Source organism: Gymnoscopelus microlampas, assembly GCF_963454915.1.
Source record: "Gymnoscopelus microlampas genome assembly, chromosome: 20".
NCBI classification, from domain to species: Eukaryota; Metazoa; Chordata; class Actinopteri; order Myctophiformes; family Myctophidae; genus Gymnoscopelus; species Gymnoscopelus microlampas.
This window is the reverse complement of record NC_139957.1, coordinates 24,094,671-24,114,642: the sequence shown is the minus strand read 5'-3', so window position 1 is coordinate 24,114,642 and position 19,972 is coordinate 24,094,671. Positions and strand designations below refer to the sequence as shown.

The 19,972-nt window shown below is 41.2% G+C and overlaps 1 protein-coding gene across 3 annotated transcripts in view; it reads right to left on the bottom strand.

The window, feature by feature from the left end:
• Nucleotides 1–6,865: 6,865 nt before the first annotated feature.
• stxbp6 (syntaxin binding protein 6 (amisyn)) overlaps nucleotides 6,866–19,972 on the bottom strand; it is a 76,493-nt gene continuing 63,386 nt past the window's right edge. For 2 of the 3 annotated variants that reach the window (XM_084043962.1, XM_084043961.1), the window contains exons 5-6: nucleotides 10,990–11,147; nucleotides 6,866–8,405 (exon numbers count right to left, since the gene is read on the bottom strand). In XM_084043962.1, the coding sequence (XP_083900088.1) occupies nucleotides 8,382–8,405; nucleotides 10,990–11,147 (182 nt within the window). In that variant the 3' untranslated portion in view covers nucleotides 6,866–8,381. Of the gene's footprint in view, nucleotides 8,406–10,989; nucleotides 11,148–17,303; nucleotides 17,403–19,972 lie in introns of all 3 variants that reach the window. The other variant, XM_084043963.1, reaches the window with a different exon arrangement.

Here is a 19,972-nt window from a genome sequence, read left to right as displayed (position 1 = left end):
GACAGACAGACAGACAGACAGACAGACAGACAGACAGACAATCTGTAAACAAGGCACCAAATCTCTCTGAAGGAATGAGCCTGGCTGACTGGAATCTCAATGCCGTTCTCAAGGTGACACCTACACACCTAGACAGATTCTCAAGCTGTGTGCTAAACTAATTCATGAAAGGGACTTCATGATGTGTTCCACCATACTAGTGCTGCTTCAATGCATGAAAATGTATCAAAGTGACAATTTAGTGTTAGAGTTCCATTACAAATTAGCTCATTTGGAAACAGTGACAAGTGACAACTCTAAGTGCATAATGGGGTAATATTAAATTAAATACTGTAATGGTATTGAAAATTAATCCTGCAAAACAATAATACTGATAAATATTACCTCTATATTCTTTAGACATTTAATTATGAACTTCTAGCGTAGCATTTTGGATTTTTAATGCCTCATGCCTGCTAGGGTGTATCCAAATTACAGAACGTCATTCCCTGTAGTAAATTGAGCAGCTTGTGCTGGCCTTTAATTCACACTTCTATGCCACAATCAATGTATCCATTACACTGTAACTGAACACTGATAATCACCTCTTTATTGATCAGCAATCAATAAATGTAATGAAGCACTGAGCAATAAACCCATTAGCTACACAACAGATGTTTTTTCCAAAACTCTAGAGCACTGCCCAGTGGTGTAGAGTGATTTTGTTGACATTATACAAAACCAAGAGGCACTGTATGATTCTTTGAATATATTGAACATTGTACAGTACCAAGTCACACAAAACAATAACATGCAGTCAATAGAGTCTCTGTAGGCTGTCAATGTACAACTGTACATGATAGTGATACGCCCAAATAACAGTCAGGTATGTAGCTCATGAGAACAGGAGATGAGGCTTCAGGGTAGGCTAGCTAGCATGTAGTGTAGAGAGGGCAAGATGGAGTTGAGCAGAGGCATTAGAAGGAGGTTGTAGGACAGAGAAGGGGATGATTCGCAGGATGTGCTTAGTGCTGAGTTGTGGCTACAGAGTCGTGTGCAGCAGCGCTTCTTTATGAGGTACTTAGGTCCCCGTCCTCTGACAGTAAAGATTGATCATGTTGTCTATTTCTACCTCGTTATCACCCCCCCCCCCCCCCCCACACACACACACACACACACACAAACAACCCACCCTCGCTGTTTGTCGTAGGTACCTGCATCTTCAATTGGAGGATTAAAGAAGTAATTGTTGGGCAGCGGAGAAGGGGGAGATAATATTGATTATTTTGACAAGATCCAATTTGTCTCATTTGTTTCCTGCAGCACCACACATTCTAATCAGTGGAGCAAGGAAACTACACAACCCAAACCTTTACCAAAGTGTAAAGGTTTTCTTTAAAATGTGTTTTGTATCCAGCTAGTGTCCACATTGTACTTTATAATGGAACAAGGTGGCTCACCTGGTAAAGCGCATACAATTAAGGCTCTGTCCTTACGCAGCCGGCCCGTGTTCGAATCTGACCTGAGGCCCTTTGCTGCATGTCCTTCCCCATCTCTCTCTCCAGGCATTTCCTGTCTCTGTCCATTGTCGCTATCAAATAAAGGATTGAAAATGTCCGCCCCCCAACAAGAGAACAAAGGACAATAATTCCAGCCACAGTCAACCGGGGAGTTGCTGGTTGGAGTTTGAGAAACCTGGGTAGTGCAGGAACAAATAGATACAATGCATCATTATCCCTGGCCTTGGCTGGAATGGAACACTAAGATAGTCATACTGTATGTCCTTGATTCAGATTCAATTTGTATTGTCCTCCACAAAGGAAATGTTTTGTTTTAGGGGATGTGTAAGTGATTTTCATGTTTAGTGAGGGTCAGCATGGTGAAATAGCAGGTGGCACAGTACAGGATGATGGGTTCAATAATACTATGGTACAGAAGGAGCAGGAGGTGAGGTTTGACTGAAAGAGCCCTGAGTTTGTGGATGGCAAAGAGTCTTTGATGGCAGAATTTACTGTATGGATGTCTGTGATGTGGGGATCAAAGCTCAGTTGGTGAGTTTATTGCGGTGGGTGTCAAAGATGAGCTCCTTCATCTTGGTGACGTGGAGGAGTTGATAAGTTCACCACTGGGTGAAGTGGTCAATACAGTAGATTGTTCTCCTTTACCCATGATTAAGCTGACTCTTGAATGAAACACACAGACATTGTTATCATTATTACCGACCTCAGCAAAATGTCAGACGATTGAGAAACTTTGGTACATTGTGGGGTGAGGAGGACATGATCATAAGGTAAACATGGGGACTTGGAGGTGCTCAGGGCAGTTGCATTGTTGCTTTGTGTGCAGTTGCTATGCTCTGCGGACCGGCTTGGACTAACTTCGCCTAACATGCAATAAACCCGTGGATATATTGAACTTTGTTGGATTTGATTATGTTTTATTTTATTGTTTCCGCCAGGCCAAAAGGCATGGCAAGAGAGTATGTTTTGCCCCCTGTCCGTCCGTCCGTGTGTCCGTCCGTCCGTCCGTCCGTCCGTCCGTCCGTCCGTCCGTCCGTCCGTCCGTCCTTCTGTCTGTTAACAGCTAATCTCCGCCACCGTTGGCCCAGTCGCTGTGAAACTGCACACACACACTCCCTGGATGCCACAGCAGAACCTCTGCCCCACATTTTTCAGATCAGCCTGTCATAGCGCCACCATGAGGCCGACTTTTGCAAAACACATTTTTGGATATTACTCCTACAGATTTTGTCCAAACAACACACAAATCAGTACACAGTATCTCTATAGTAATGTGATCAACATGCATCTGTCCGATTTTCCATATTATATTGGCTAAGATTGGCTTCCAAAGTTTGCAGGATTGGTTTGTTTTGAACAAAATGCCTCAAATCATGAACGCAGCATGCGATTTCCGTGAAATTATCCACATAGATTCCCACTTGGCCCAGGAAGAAATGCCACTTGAAAACGTTCACATCAGCCTCATGGTGGCGCTATAACAGGCCGATTCACGTTTTTACCTATAACTGCACGATCTGCGTGAAACTTTGCACGCGTACTCCCTAGAGGCCAAGGAAAAACCTTTGCCCTGCATTTTTCACATCTGCCTGTTAGAGTGCCACCAGGAGGCTGACTTTTGTAAAACAAATGTTTTACTCTTACTCCTTCAGATTCTGTCCAAAAAACACGCAAATCGGTACACAGTGTCTCTATAGTCATGTGATCAAGATGGATTTGTGCGATATTTCATATTCCATCCTACTTGCCTAACATTGGCTTTCAAAGTTTGCAGAATAGGTCAGTTTTGAAAAGAATCCTCAAATCATGAACGCAGTGTGCGATTTCCGTGAAATTTTGTACGCACATTCCCACTAGGCCGAGGAAGAAATGCCCCCCTTTTCACATTGGACTGTTATAGCGCCACCAGCAGGTCTAATTTTGCAAACCACATTTTTGGAACAAAATCATGATTGCAGTGTCCGATTGCTGTGAAAGGCCTAAGAAGAAATGGCACCCTTTTCACATTGGCCTATTATAGCGCCACCAGGAGGCCATAATAACCTACCTGACCTGGCGGAGACTTGTGCTCCGAGGAGCACTTTTTCTAGTTCTAAATCTAATCCCTGAACACGGGCCAATTGTGTTCATATACGCTTGACAAAGCCGGATGCACCGCGGTGAATTCAAACACATACTGTAGACTCCGTGGAGGTGTGCAGGTACTTTACCAATGCCCCACCCGAGCACCCGCCATCGTACTGTTAACCGCTTAAACCCTTTACTTAGGCCTAGTTGACGGAAGTCCCCCAGGGGTCTATACTAGGCCCCCCTCCTGTTTTTGCTCTATGCATTATAGATCTGCTATTGTCCCCAAAAAAACATGTTCACCCCACAATAGGGACGCTGGGGTTCAAGTGGTTATCCTTAAAACACAATTCTTCAAGTACAATTTTGAAATAGCTTTTCTTTGTTGACAAGTCCTGCAAAGCAGCAATGCACCTCACTTTTCTACCACAGTGTGTCACTCTAAACATGTCCTCCTCTTTCTGGTCAGTATAAGGAGCAGATTATAAAACATGTGTTCAACACAGACACTAGAACAGGATTATCTGAATGACACAGTGCAGTGTGGGCTTGGGTGCTGTGGGCATGTTTTCAGGAAATCATCTAACCCAGTCAGCCCTCGCTACTCTGTGCTCATAAGTCATAACAGAAACATTCATTAATCTTAATATCTTGCCTCTTGGGACTTTAACCTTTTCTGTTTTCTGTTATTGTGGGAAAAGCTTCGGCTGAAAATAGCCGATCGACATGCTTGCAACCCGTCGTGAGCTTGTTGATCTGCTATTTTCTGTGAAAGCTTTCCCCACAATACGGATGCTGGGGTTTAAAGTGGTTAAAAGTCAGCAGCCCTGAGGAGGTTCTCTGACTACATGGTCTACTTCTGTGCAGTGAACCGTTTACTGACTGGTCGGTATCCTGTGCTCACAGGTACTGATACTGTATAGTACCTGGTACCAGGTACTAGGCTAATGGAAAGGCAGAAAGGAGGATAGAGCTGTGACACGGTGAGCCAGGACCAGTGGTGGACAGTAACTAAGTGCATTGTCTTGAGTACTGTACTTAAAGTAAAATGTAGTACAGTACCTGTACTTCACTCCACTACATTTCAAAGACAAATATTGTACTTTTTATTCCACTACATTTCTAGGAAGGGAAAAAGTACATATGAACTAGAAAGTGCTTCTCGGAGCACAAGTCTCCACCAGGTCAGAGGTTATTGTGGGCCAGCATGTTCAAAATTTGCCAATCAGGATGGAATATGAAAAATCAGACAGATCCGTCTTCATCACATGACTATAGAGATAATGTTTACCGATACGCTACGTTCATGTTTTGAGGCATTTTGTTGAAAATTGACCAATCCTGCAAAATTTGGAAGCCACTGTTAGCCAATTAGGATGGAATATGAAATATCGGACAGATCCATCAGAATCACATGACTATGGAGATACTGTGTACCAATTTTCGTGTTTTGAAAAAAACTTGTAACATCGCAAACGTAAACCGAAAATAATTAAGAACTATTTGTGCTGCACAGTAAGTCAGGAGAGGCTCAATAACCTGGCAATACTTTGCCATTGAGGGTAAACTGGATAAACACGGACATGATAAAAAATCAAAGATACAGTCAAAGAATATGGCAAAGATGAAGCCATAAGGTAAAAAATATATAATCATATCTTCTATTAAGAAAAAATGTGTGGGGATGGGATTAGATATAGATATTATTGGCAGAAAAGTCTGCGCAATTTATGTACAGTAGGCAGTGGCTCAAATCACAATGTTTCGTTACCACAAACATATACAGAGAACATTTTCAGACCTCTACCTGGCCTTCAAATCCAGCCCTATGTTGCACTGATCAGAGCAATGGTATAGTGAGGTATGGACATTTGAAGTAACACTGCTGTAGCGCCCCATGTATTCAATTTAGTTTTTTAGCATTCTATTCTTTCTTATGGCAGACTTCTGAATGGTGTAAGGCCACGTCAGGCCCCTCATGGCCCCTAGTGTGACCATTGTCATGCCAGACCCCAGAGCTGTGTTTGTGCCAAGTTTGGTGTGGATCAGAGCAACGGTGCGCCTCGCAAGTTTGACATTCAGTCCAATTTTAATAGGATTTCAAACACATGGCTAAACAAAATACCACACAGAACAGTCCTGCGGTTGAAGTATCACCATTAGGAATTTCAGATACTCCTCAGTGTCTTGTAGAATATGCTTTATAATCCAACCCTTTATGCATTATACTCGATAGCACTAAATGTAACTTAATGCTAGCCACCAACACTGTAATGGTAATAATTCAACAAGACTTAATACTTACTTAGTGTAGGTAGAATAGAATTGCATCTTGTGAATGTCTTGACTGCTCTACAGTATATGCAGGTCTGCAGTATGCAGATCAGTATCCTTTTGTATCAGATAGTGAAAAAAAAACACATTGAGTTTTGTTTTTATTTTCTTTATTTTTATGAGATAAACAGTCCTGTATGATAAGTTGACAAAACTCAAATACAAATTGAAACGTTGCCTGTCAAAATGTTTGCATATCTACAATAAATTATGTGAATAAACACTTAATACATGGAACCAAAATAACCAAAATAAATTAAAATTGTCAAGACAAGACGGACAATAAAAGTGAGCATGTGGTTAACATTCAGAAATGTTTAAATGCGCAATCTGGAATAATATTTACCTTAGATAACAGATATGACTGGTGTGTGAACTGTACAAAACTTGACTTCTAAGAATGTACCTCATCTATTCATGCTAGCTGTGGCTTCTTTCATCATTCCTTTCTGAAATATAAGTCCAAGTATAAACTCCACACAATCAAAAGAACTTCAATAACTCTACAACCTGACGTCTTTTGGTGTTTGATGAATTGAGAGTGTTACTCTGGGTTGCGATATAAAGCAATACATAGTTAACCTTCAATACGGCAGCGGAGGTGAGATGCAATTTAAAAGGCACTAATAAAGAACAATTGCATTAAGACAGTGGATGAGATTAAGTGAGATTAAGTGTGTACAGTGTATGGGAGAGTATAGTCCACTGTATAATGAGTATTTTTTTAAGCATAAAGTGAGTGAGTGTAACCGACATGTAGACAGCTATTGGGGCCCATGACACGGCTGGTGTTGAGTTGAACGACTCAGCATTAGTGAAAATACACTAACACAGACATTACTGTAACAGCATACCTAACAAAATCTAATGACAACTACCCCTTCCTCTTGCTTCCATTGGAGTTTGAAAGGTGGTGTTAAAGTTAGTTATAAACAGGACATTATTTGGCATAATACAAATACAAATTTTAGTTTTAATATCATTTTTTATTAAAACAATGAACATCCAAAGTGTTAAGAGAGGACTAAAAGCAAACTAGAAGTTAGGCAACTGGAGCGTTTCATTATGAACTCAACAGTGCTCTGCGAGGTGAAGTTAACAGTTCATCATAACAGCATGAAATATAAAATCCAACATATAAAAGTAACAATCCAATACATCTCCTTTGTGAGGGTGGTAATCTTGCCAGTGAGGAAGCCACAGCTACAGTGTCAGGTGTGCGACCACCGACAACAAGGAAAGACGACTACACATTGCTGCTGCTATTGGGCAGGGTGGAGGGGACATTGGAATACCATTATGACCAATCCAAGTTATACAAAAAATACTAGATATTACTATGGAAAGATTGGAATTGAAATACAGCCATGAGTAGTTTTAAAAGTGTATGGGACAAATCAGCTCTACTGACATTGATAATACTACTAGAAGAATTACAGTATGCTTAAAGTATGCTTTTTACAATGCTGAAGCTGATTTACAATGCCTTTGAACTGTCCATCCCCGGCCACCTTTGTATACCTAAAAAGCTTATCTTATGACTCTTCAAGTACATTTTTAAAATAGTTTTCCCAAATAGAATGGTTTAGGATTCCTTTGTATGGTCATCGACAAGTCCTGCAAAGGAGCGATGCACTTCACTATTCTACCACAGTGTGTCACTCTAAACGTGTCCTCTTCTTTCTGGTCAGTCCAATGAGCTGATTATAAAACATTGTGTCTTCGACAAGTTTGGCTAATACTGTATCGATTGCACTTGAAATGAACAGACACTAGAATAAGATCATCTGAACGGCACAATGCCAAACAGTCCATGGACACGAGAAGCTGTTAAACTTTTACTCTCATTTTGTAAATATTTCATTCACCTTGGGTGGTGTGTGTTCTCTGTCATCTCCCAAAAGAGTGTTGGAGAAATTTCTCTTTAGATTAAAGCATTAGTCAAAAGTGTGTGTGTGTGTGTGTGTGTGTGTGTGTGTGTGTGTGTGTGTGTGTGTGCGCCATCTTGCTGGAGACAGTACTGTTTCAGCCTTCAGCTACCTATTATACCAGTGGTTGGGTCTGCCACTCACAAATGCGCCTCCACAGGCATGAGGCTTGAGTAACTCATTATTATCTTGTATCGGTGATGGTATGTATGTGGGCCTACAGTAGTTGTGCATGGGAGCATAAAAAAGTGGGATGCAGTGAATGTGGATTTTCTTCACTGTGGCTTGCCTATGAAGGTGTTTCTTTACAGCTAACAGAATAGAGAAGTTAGCCATGAAATGAAACATCTTGTTGATGGTCCTACAGAGTTTCTCTTCTTCCTCTCTGCTCGCCACATCACATAATCATTAGGAATGTGATGCACCAGGAAACAATAACGCCAAATGATTAAAACTTTAACAATCTTAACAAATAGCAATCATATTAAAAGGTTTAAAAAGAATAAAATCTGCAATCCATCTCCTGTATGGCGAATGGCAATTGGCACCTGGTCTAATTCTTGTGCTTCATGGCGAGCTGCAGAGAGGGAAGAAGAAAAGAGAGAGAAAGGGAGAAATAAAGGGGAAGTCAGTAGGTGAGTGAGGTAAAGTTGTACAATACAGTGAGAAAACCTCCCAATATAGCAGCGGCACTACTTTAAATAACCTCATCAGCACAATGTTAGCCAACCAGAACCAACAAAGTAGACTCGATTGATAACCACCTCGGGAAAGCAATAAAATACAGTGGTAGTTGGCTAATAGAGTGGGAGAATATAGATTGGACTCATTCTACTGCCAGAGAGGAGAAATGGCTATTATGATATGCTTATTCCTCAGGCACTGGAGGGCAGCCATTGGTCCTGTTGCTTTTTTTTCCAGGCAATGACTAGGCATTCTGTGACTTCATCTTTTCCATTAATGTGGGTTATAATGGGCTTAAATGAGCGGGTGGCTCATTAGAGATGGCCAGTGTCCCCAATCTAATTCACAGGCAGAGGACAGAGAATACAAAAGTCAGACGTCCATGTACAGTACAGATGTTTATAGCGCGCGCGCATGCACGCACGCACACACAATCGTGCAGACTCATGTACTGTATGCCCAAGTTCTCCACCTGGCATGTACATTCAGCCTTCTTTTTCCTTTGTGGATATATAAAATATAAGTTGTACACTAAAGCATGATTATAGGCTGTTGCTGCTGTGGTATGAAGAAAGGAGATGAAATATCCGGCTTTGACAGGTGGGGGCAGCAGAGCAGCACCGACAACCGAAAGGTCTATCAATGACTAGAAAACAACAGTGAAGCACAGCAAGTGGGATGGACTGCAGGGATGGCGTGGCAGAGGGAGGCAAGGTGACCCAAACAACATTACTGATGCTCCATATGATTTAGATCTAGTGTTTTCTAAAGTCCCTCTATTATACATGCAGATCACTGTGGTACTCCCTTCCACCATCTATGCTGCATGTCAAGCCTTCCTCCATGTCACTGCTAGACAGAAAAGTCACGGGTAAACTGCAAGATGTCTATCAGGAGAATTAATGAGCCTGATTTTCACACAAGACTTCAGAAATGCTCCAGTATGAAAATCTAAACAACACAAAAAAAATCAATGCAAATCAACTAGTTAATGATCGCATCATTCGTAGATTATACCAGCAGGAGTTGAAGACACGCCTGAAAATGAATCACAATTCTCTGGGGTTTCTCCATCACTTCAAGAAAAAGACATGGCATGTTTATCATTCTGCTGAGTATTTTTAAACATTCAGCACAGTTGGTATTTTCATCTGACAGCGAGGGGTATACCGTAAATCAGGCTCTTCAAATGGATTTCAGCTAAGCAAGGATAGGGGTATGTACTGTACAGTATGTGAGAGATTGAATGTTATCATGATGATAGAAAGGAAGATCACTATCAGGTATACGGTATGCCCGAATCCAAGAGCAGCATGGATGGAGAAACTGTGAAAACCCCATGGAGAAGTGAGAGAACAGAAAATAATTATCATCTACCCAGAGTGGACCATACCACTGCTGGGAGGCTCCTAACTCCTTTAAAGGGATTCTAGGCAACATTAAGCCTAAATTATAAAAAAATATATATATATATATTTTGCATTTTTCCCCTCTATCAGCCACTATATAATGATGCTGGGGTGTTTTCCTGCATTGAAACACAGTCCTCTTTCTGAAATCCGTATTTTCCCTACTGTTTATGTTTGTCCGGGTCGTAAATTAACACACACATGTGCGCGTCCGTGCGCGTCCGTGTCCGTGTGAACTTTTTACTTTCGGTTTTAAAACGCTCTCAAACTTTATTTTTGAGGCACAGACTTTACTTTTAAGATAGCGTTTGGATAGAATTTAGTTGTTTAACTTCATATATGTGGTCAATTTATCATGAAAGAGCCTATTTAAAAATAAAAATTCAGAGAACCAGCAGGGGCGGGCAGTTCCGCGAATTATATCCGAATAAAGCAACCTATTTTCGGCATGGCCCCTTCAGAAGTTCCCTTAGCTCTATGGAAGTCCCTCCTGCGTCACCCCCTGGTGGTCGGGGAAATGAACTGCTGGAGGCGCGGTGTTTGTTTATCTCTGACTCGCCGTCAATGCCTTTAAATACCCCAGTTTTAAACAAACCGTTTGATCTGTAATTCCTAAGTTAAAGCAACAATCTGTAGGTTTTGTCGGTTGTCTCCCTTTCCTGATGGAGAGAGGTAATTACAAAGATGTCCAAATTACAATAAATATGTCGGCATAGCCATTGTCCGTCGGCATCGGCTTCAAATAACTTTATTGACATTGCCAACCAGTAGGTGTACTACCCAACACCTGACATTTCTCAATGGAAGTGTAGGGAGACCACCTCCAACCACTGAAGCGGTGCTAGTTATATTGTATCCCTAAATCAACTATACACATTGGTTAAATAAGTTCCGGATTGTAGCTTTCACCGCTTCTGAAATCCCGACTTGAGATTTCCAGACTCCATGTCAGATTATATGTGTATCAAAGTTAGACCAGTGATTCATCGTGCTGAATGAAAATATGTATGCCTTATATAGAGTACATGAAAATATATATATATGGTAATGCGTAATGTATAAACTCGCCTTGTGCGCAGTGACAGAAAACTGCTCAGCACTGTTCATCATGTCCGCCGTCCTCTCCTCGGCCCGACCTAACCGCTCCCCTCGCTCGTTCACAGCCTGCCTGGCCTTCTGTATGGCACTCGTCGCGCTGTCTGCTGCCGAGTGCAATATGCTGTTACCTGGGGGAGAGACATAGATGGTGGGAGGCAGGTAGAGAGAGGAGGCGATAAGAAGCGAGAAGGGTGATGAGGGAGGGATATAGAAAATAGAAATAGAACGGGGAAAAAAGTTGAAAAGCAGGGAATTACTGATTAGGATTCCACTGGTGAATGTCTGGTAGTAAAACAAAAAAATCACCTCTCCTTAGTATGTGCCAACACTTTAACCCATTAAGAGGGCCGATTCTACAAAATGTCTTCTAAATCCACAGTTTTTTGAAAAAAAAACCTATGTTGCTATAATATCAGTGGTTCTCAAACTTTTTCATGTCAAGGACCCCAAAAATTATATGTATTTGGCCACGGACCCCCTTCTCAAAATATTTTTGTTCCAGGGACCCCCCCAGAAGCAAAGATTTGAGTTACAAATGTTCCCTTTAAAAAAAGATATATATTCAAAGATTTGCACACATTTTTACGATTAAAAAAAAATAGCAGATCTACAAGCTCATAGCACGGCACTCTGTGCCGCGCTATGAGCTTGTATATCTGCTATTTTTGAATAGCCCAAAGAAATCTAAAATGACACAGATGGGTTCCCGGATTGAATGGGTTAATGAGTATCCTCTAGCTTCTATCTAGTCGCTTCTATCAGGGATGACATGGGAGGGTGGGTAATGAGTTTTTCCTCCAAAAGCTATTTCCCTGTGAGGGAAGATCAAATGAAAGGAACTTCCATCATACCATAGTGCATATGCAACCGCCACACCTACTCTCTCAACCTACAGTATGGTGTTTGTTCTCTTGCCAATACGTTTTAAAATGTCGCTCTTTATGAAAGTCCCATCATTCCTCATAGCATATATTCAACAATGCTTTAAACCCATGGCACCGGCTCTGTGATTTCTCTCCATGTTCCTAGAGACGGTAATTAAACAACGGGAGGGCATGAGACCTATGGCTGTCTGTGGGTGCCACTGAAGACCCAGCTGTAGGTATGTGGGTGAGAACTTTGGCTAGCCCTGGCAACCCTGCGGGGGTTTCCTCTGACACACAATTCATCTATAGCGCTTTGGGGGAAGGCTGCCTTTACGCACCACGCTAACAATTGAACCAGAAGCTGCATTTTTTTCACAAACGTTTTCTCTTTGTTGCCGTTACCCTGGCTGTTTCCCAGTGTGGTATAATTCATCATTTTATGTAGATATCCAAGGGCGGCGTGCCACTTGGGGAAAACATCTGCATTGTTTTTGAAGTTGCGTTCTATTGTCGATGTGAATTACTTCACATTGCTTTTGGTTGCCCAGCAAGACAATGGGGACTTTCAGTTTGCTGTGCCAAGTTTCTGAACGAACCATTCTTCACTGGAACAACGGACTGGTACCACAGAGCTCAAACAGTGACAAAAGCACAAAACCAAAACAGAGAACTGGGTGAACAATATATCCCTCTTCAGGGAGAAAGTAGGCATAGTGGCGAGTGTAATGTATTAATTAGCATTAGTATGCGATCATAAAACCACAGTATCATCAGACTGATTATATGTGAAGCCAGGGCAATATAGAACTTACAGTTCAGTTATCACCAGGTAGTCACAATTAGTGACAAACTTCCACAAATCAAAACTGTATTACTAGCTATCCTTGTCTCCACTTTAGAAAGTGAAATTGAAAAACCACCACAGATACCCGCTGGGAAGTTAAGACAGATTTGAAATCTTATTTCTTGTAGACCCACAGTATATCTTGGAGATAAATGAGTTTGAGCAGAATTGATAGACAGAGCACAGGCTAGAAAGCACAGACTGTATTAAGTCACGGCTGGCCCTGTTCTGCTTCCTCCCACAGGAGACCTCCAGTATCGTGAGTGCATGTCCTGTGGAATCAAGGTGGGTGAGCTGACTAACAGATAATTGGGACAGCTCCGTTGCAGTGGGCTATATGACAGCCCAAAAGCAGACGGGAAGGACAGCTGGTGTTCCCTCTAAAGAAGTTAACTTGGTAAAAGTCAAAGCAATCTGTGAAGAGACACACAAACGCATACACAGCTTACACACAGATGAGGCATTGCACTCACACACTAGTGGGGGAGTGAGGGTCTGGAAAGAATCCCACACACACACACACACCAAACTACAAAGGCTTCCTACAGCATATTTCCCAGAGACGAAATCGACCACAATTACCAGGCAGCCTGTCCCCTACACACAGTGTTTCGATTGCAGTCCATGGAAGTGAAATCTTTCTTTCTGTATCTAACTTATCGGCAGTAGGGGACCACATCAACATGCAAACACATTTGCACACACTACTTTGAACACACCATACTAGACATTAGACTAACTTGGTCAGTATTCTTTGCAACAACAAAAAAAAAACACTAATATTGATGGCAGAGTTTAAATGTTAATATAAATTATGTACACTATAGGTTGTATTGTAGGGGTGTAAATCTATGGCTTCACAATGATTCAATTGTGATTATTTGTATTACTAATGTATGTTTCACACTGTCTGTATATGAAGTCTGTGTACTATATTATTGTAACTTTATGGGCCAGCGCAAAACAGCGCAACGCAAGTGTCATTGCTAGTTTACGATCGACGCAGTTGTCATTTTTATGCCCACTCATGTTGTGTAAGAAGAAAATGTACTTGTGCCTGTCAGGCACAATGGTGGCGCTTTGCTATCTAAAGGTTGCAGAAAGCTTTTGACCATCAAAATCTTGTCTAAATCCCAGCACATCATACAGATAGATGTGTCTAGGCGGGTTCACAATGCACGTACACTCTGCTTGCAATCAAAATCCATCCGAATTTACAAGGCATGTATTTGAGTTAAACAGGATAGGCAGGCCGGACATAATGTTGGGAGGAATGTGATATGAATGTAAAGTGGGGATGTCATAACAAACATGCAGAATTATATTTGAACCGTGAATAAGGCGTAGATGTTCAAAACTATGTAAGAACACGTTTAGGATGGACAAGAACTATTGCAGAGAGTGTCTAATCGGAAGTTCAGGAAGTACATAGCTACAGGAAGTTCCAGTAGGCTGGACAACATGTAGCCCTGTACTTCCTGTACTTCCGGTTATACTTTCAGCACAGCAGTAGTTATTTTCCAGATCAAACTGGGAATGAGGTGAACACAAATACTGTATGTCGTTTCACAGGAAGAAAACACGATTTCGATATCAGAATATAAAGAAATTGATTTCGTTTTTTGGCATACATTATTAAGTGGGTGCACAATATGACTAGGTATGTGATCTAAAAAGGGTTAAAAGGCATTTTCCATTTTATCTTGAATTTAAAAGGCTCTAGGTCCCCTCCAGGAGGAATATACTGTAGACCTTTTCACCTTCAGACAGATCCCTGTTAATCCTCTCCTCCTCAAAGGGAGCTCAGATAATAATACTCCCATCATCCACCATCCACACCCCCAAACCCCTACCCACTCCAACAAACAGCTCCTCTTCTTTATTCATCTATCCACTGTTCCTGATCTCCAAGCGATTTTCCTCTCCAAAATCTGTGATTTGAGCTGAAGCGTGGGCTCCACTGTTGGTGAATAGTAATTACTGATCTGATCTGGAGAGCCTATCAGGAGACGAATGAAGCCATACGTAGGAGTTGATTAGAACAAGATGGTGACATTTCCAGTATTTAAAACTTGTGTTTTCTCATGTTTTGAATGTGGGAGTTGACGTTCGTTCACAACACACTTTATGACGAGAATAAAACTGATTGTTAGTGTGAGCAAAAGAACGTGCTCTTGGTCCACGTTCTTGTTTAAGTGGATGTTCCTTCACTCTTTGTAAGCCGGGTGGTCACTGGTAAAATAACCTAAATGTATATTTACTGTCTATAGCATGTAGGAGTTGATACTGTATTTCCTAAAATGACACATTTACAGTAGACTACACTGATAAATTTGATAGAGGCTTTGTACGTCCCCCTGTGGCTGAGGCCTGTCCTACTGTACATCCATGACACGCACGTTTCAACAATGCAGTAGGAATTTTGTTCCAACACCCCCATGATATCAATATAATCAGGGAGGGTCCATTAAACATTTAGGGACTCAATAAAAAAACGTTTTTGGCTTTTGGCACAGCAAATTCTGAAATAAGGAATTATGAGCAATCACAAACAGGAACATGAAGGAAAAAGGTCATTTAAAACCCACCCTCTCCTTGTCCACTTGTTATCTTAGAATCATGCAACACGAGATGATGACTGAAGACTCATATTCACTCTTATGGCACATTGGACTAATTATGTTAGATTGTATGATTATGACACAAACATACAATCCACGCACACACAAGTATTACAAACCTTCAGAAACATGCATACACAAGTGCATGGCTGCATGCATTCACAGGCATTTACATAAAGACAAGAGAAGTGTGCAAAAAAGAAGTAGAGTATATGCTGGATGCTTGACAGAGTGCCACACAGATTTCCATTCTGGCTAAGTGAATTACCATATTACATTCTGTGCCAGAGTAGCGCTCCAGGCAACCTCTGTGTGGGTGTCTGAAGGGAAAGAGAGCTATACACACTTCATATTAAATATCTGCACCACCTACTTATCTGCATTTTAGCACGTTCCATCAGATTCGTCAGTATTAACCAAATATGGCCATAGGGCTTGATTGAGTTATGCTTCTTTTAAGACCTGACACTAGGACCACAATCATCAAGTATTATTCTCAAAGTTTTTCCACATACGGTATGAGACGGTATTTCATACTGTATACTGTAGGTCGGCCTACACATCTAAAAAGGCAACTGGTCTACTCTAAGCTGGCCTAATTATAATGAGAACATATCCCTTATGAATGAATGAATGGCTGGGTTAAAAAAAAAAAACTCTAAAAACTACATACCGTTATTGACTTTTTAGCATTGCTAGCATACTGCGTTTTCTTCAATTCAAGTTGTCTTTTTTCCACAGTGGGTGACAATATAAGTAAGTAGAGTGCAGTGTTAAATCAAACAGTATCAGTACTATCATTTCATAGTAACCAATTTATACTTAAAGCTCTATTATGTAATTGTTTTTAGTGAATACATATATTCGGTCTCCCTGCTCTACTTTTGAGACATTTAGATCCTATGTCTACAAAGTAGGTTGGACACGACCCCGTTTCTTTTTTGACACTAAGTTTGACTTAAAGATCAAAATTAAATTTCTCCCCAGAGCAAGCAAGCAGGCTCTATTAGCTCAGTGGTACACATTTTTTAATTTGAGCAATTGCACTGGAGACCCGGGTTAAAATCTGGGGTAGAACAGGAAAGTTAAATAGTGCAGCTTTAATTAAACATAAAGGATACAATTAATTTGAATTTGGATAAAAGTAAAATATACAATAAATGCATTATCTTATGACCGTGCGTGCAAACACACAGACACACACACACCCCTTCAGTCTTCTCTCTATTGCTCTATCTGCAGTTTAATTCATGTAAATACTGACATTAACCCAGCATCCCATCACTCAATTGTCTTTTCATGCACTTTCGTAGTCTCAAGACATCGCCATTCATTTGGAAATGAAGTGGAGATTAGCCTAAAGACCAAAATAGACCCAATTGACTGTTATTCGACAACAGTGGGGGGCCATAGCAGCAAGGATAGACAGTGATACCATTAAAAAGGAGTAATATTCTACTCAATCAATCAATCAAATTATCCTACTTAACTGCACGTGATCGGCCAAGCACTGAATCATTGATTGAGTAGGGCTCCCAACCTCTTTTGTAAGTTCCAACTGCAGGTGAAAAAACAGGCTACCACCTACAGTACATCCGGAACCCCTGGCTGTTTTCAGCTGACCATCTGGCACTGTCTCTCTAATTTTTTGACATTATTCCCACAAATTTTTACCAAACATCATGCAAATCAGTATACGCATAACTATCTTACAGCCCCGCAAGCTATGAGATGATCAAACTGCGAATGTGTGGAATTACTGCTCACTGCCGAACGCTGCAAACTTATAAAGGACTTTCATTTACGGCCCGGGAGGGCGCACATAGTAATTTCACTCACTCAAATTCAAATGAAATATGTACATCATCTCTCTTATTGACATACCACCTGTTAGTTAGGGAGACATTATTGTCAGTGGAGTTCAAGGAGCTTTGTTCAATTCTTCTGTCTTACCTTGTCTGCGTAGATGACTGTGGCCGGCAACCAACCCTTTCCTCATTCTGTTCATAAAGACTTTACAACGGAAAACAACCGAGTCTACGTCTGGATCTTCTGTGGCGAGAACACATCAACAGATCAACAATCTCAGTCTCAACTTAGACACAAACCCATCATAGGTTACCACTATTTTAATGTCACTTTATTAGTGTTAAACAGCAAGTTAACTTCAATCAATTTAATTAACTTTATTTATCCCAATTAGTTTTCAAATCACTATAGTTAACCAGTGTTGATTCAGTTGTCAATAACAGTGGTTGATTATTGTGTTTTACGGTGTCAAATCACAATTTGACAAAACAAAGGATATTTTAAGTTCAGTAAATGTACATGGTTAATGATATTATTGGAATCAAATGTTAGTGAAATGAGCCAAATCTTTCTTCCAACTTAACTCAATCAGGCTGTTTGTTTTCACTGGACTAACAGTCCGGCCTGGTTCTAGCACCTTCCCCAAGAGAGACTACAGTGCTCTTGATAGCACTGATAACACAAATGTTTCCCTACATGTTCCTACTCTACCTTGTTCCCCTCCCCTGTTAATGCAGGAGGATCAAAAAATATCGAGTGAGCTCGCCAACTCTTTAGATTTCTTTCACGATTCCAGTCACGTACAATTGTCAGTGAGGCAGAAAGGCTCAGGAGAGCTGCTGAGAATGAGGGTGAAGCAGTGCGGCCGGCGGCCCGCGTCTGCACTGATAACAAGGCAATTACACAATTAGTCCAGCAATACTGCTTTTATTTCCAGGCCAATTACACGCTCCATCAAGGATCAAAAAACATGTGTGTGTATCTACCCCACGCTAATCTCTCTGCTTGGCCTTATAAGTTCACTGGAATTTAAAGTAATGTACGTAGGAATGCAGCACAGTAAAATCCCCACTGTCAATTACATTTTTAGGACTTTACTGTGAACTGAGAATGTACGTCAATATAATAAGGAAAATAAAACTGCAGGAACAAAGCATGGCAGCTGTAATCTCCCATCCAAAATGAATGGAAATTGTTTACTGTATGTAAAGGAAGAATATAATTCAGAAAAAAAGGCAAAAAAAATATAAATCAATATACTGTATAATCAGAAGGATATCTTCTAGTGGCCTGTAATAGAGTATCTACTGTAAGTCTGACGTCATAAACGGATGGATCATGAAGATTTTTTCCCATTCAAAGATCCCATTCACATTTATTAAACCACTTAATAAGAAAAATGCCTCCGGACGTTATGCCGGGGAGGTGCCTCTGTATCTTTTATGATATTTATTTATATTTTATTAGGCCTGTATTTAGAGATTTTTATTGTGCAGCGGTATCCGGAAGTAGCATTCGAAAACTACACTGCCGGGGAAGAAATCACTGTCCACATTGAAGCACGTCATGCTCTGTCAAAAACTTTCCCGAGATTCCTTAGATTGCATGATACTGTATGTGTTATCAGTGTGTGTTTTTTAGTTTGTTTGATGAAACAACGGAGAACTGACAACACTACTTTCCTTCAGAAAGAAAAAATCACACCCAGTGTGAAGAGAGTGGTGCCTTTGAAGGTGTAACTGGTTGCATCCTTGTGTTGCAATCAGCAACAATATGTTGTCACGTGACACGTGACAACATATTGTCACATGTCACGTGAAGCTTGACCAATCAGCCGTGCTCAAACATACGGACGGACATACGGACACAGTCAAATGTAGGAGTGGTTGGCACCACTCAAAAATAACATAGTGATGCTTACTTTATGTGCACCGGTAGCATGGGAAATGTAGTCGTTGGGTTTACTTTTTCACCATCAGTTGATGCTTCATCGCATCACATGAGTAAAATGCCTGGACTCACTATTTTTTGTACACAGTTAATAATTCTAAAGTGATTTTAAAAAGTCTGGGATTTTTGAATAAAGAAAAATGCATGATCCAAGGGGGCTTGGTTTTGAAGTCAGGACTTCAGTATTCTATGTACTTGGGAAACAAAGGAAAAAGAGCAAGGTTACATATGAGCTCTCGGCGCTTATAGAAAGCTGACAACTTTTGTCATGCCAAGCCGTATCTCCAGCACAAGCTCATTAACTCATCCCATACTGTTGCAAACACTGGCAAAGTGACAAGCAATTTATCTGTGTTTACATGGCCAACAATAGGGAGGAGGTATTGACCAGCAATCTTCAGTGGAATAGATAATTGCCTGTCAAGATGATCCAGTGGAGAGGTAGTGGAGAGGTTCAAGTTCCGCCTCTCTGGCAAAACCTAATAAGGAAGAATGTCAACCATAACTTATACAGTATATTTACATCAATACGGCCTCTACTCTGTGTGTATATGTCACAGGGTGATTGGAGAACCAGGGAGATTGAAGACAGAGCGCTCGTTTTTAGGCACGGGGCTTCGGGGCGAGGCAGGGCTTTTCGAGACAGGGTTTATTAGCGAGGCTCGCGAGGAGGAGGAGGAGAAGGAGGACGCGGCGCTGCGAGGTGGGGGTTTATTACGCAAGGCTCCTCCTCCTCCTCCTCACGAGCCTCGCATAATAAACCGTCCTCCGGAGGAGGACGCGGCGCCACGAGGCGGGGCTTTGATGCGAAGCGTGCATGCGTGTGCGCACAAACGCGCACGCACACACACACACACACACAC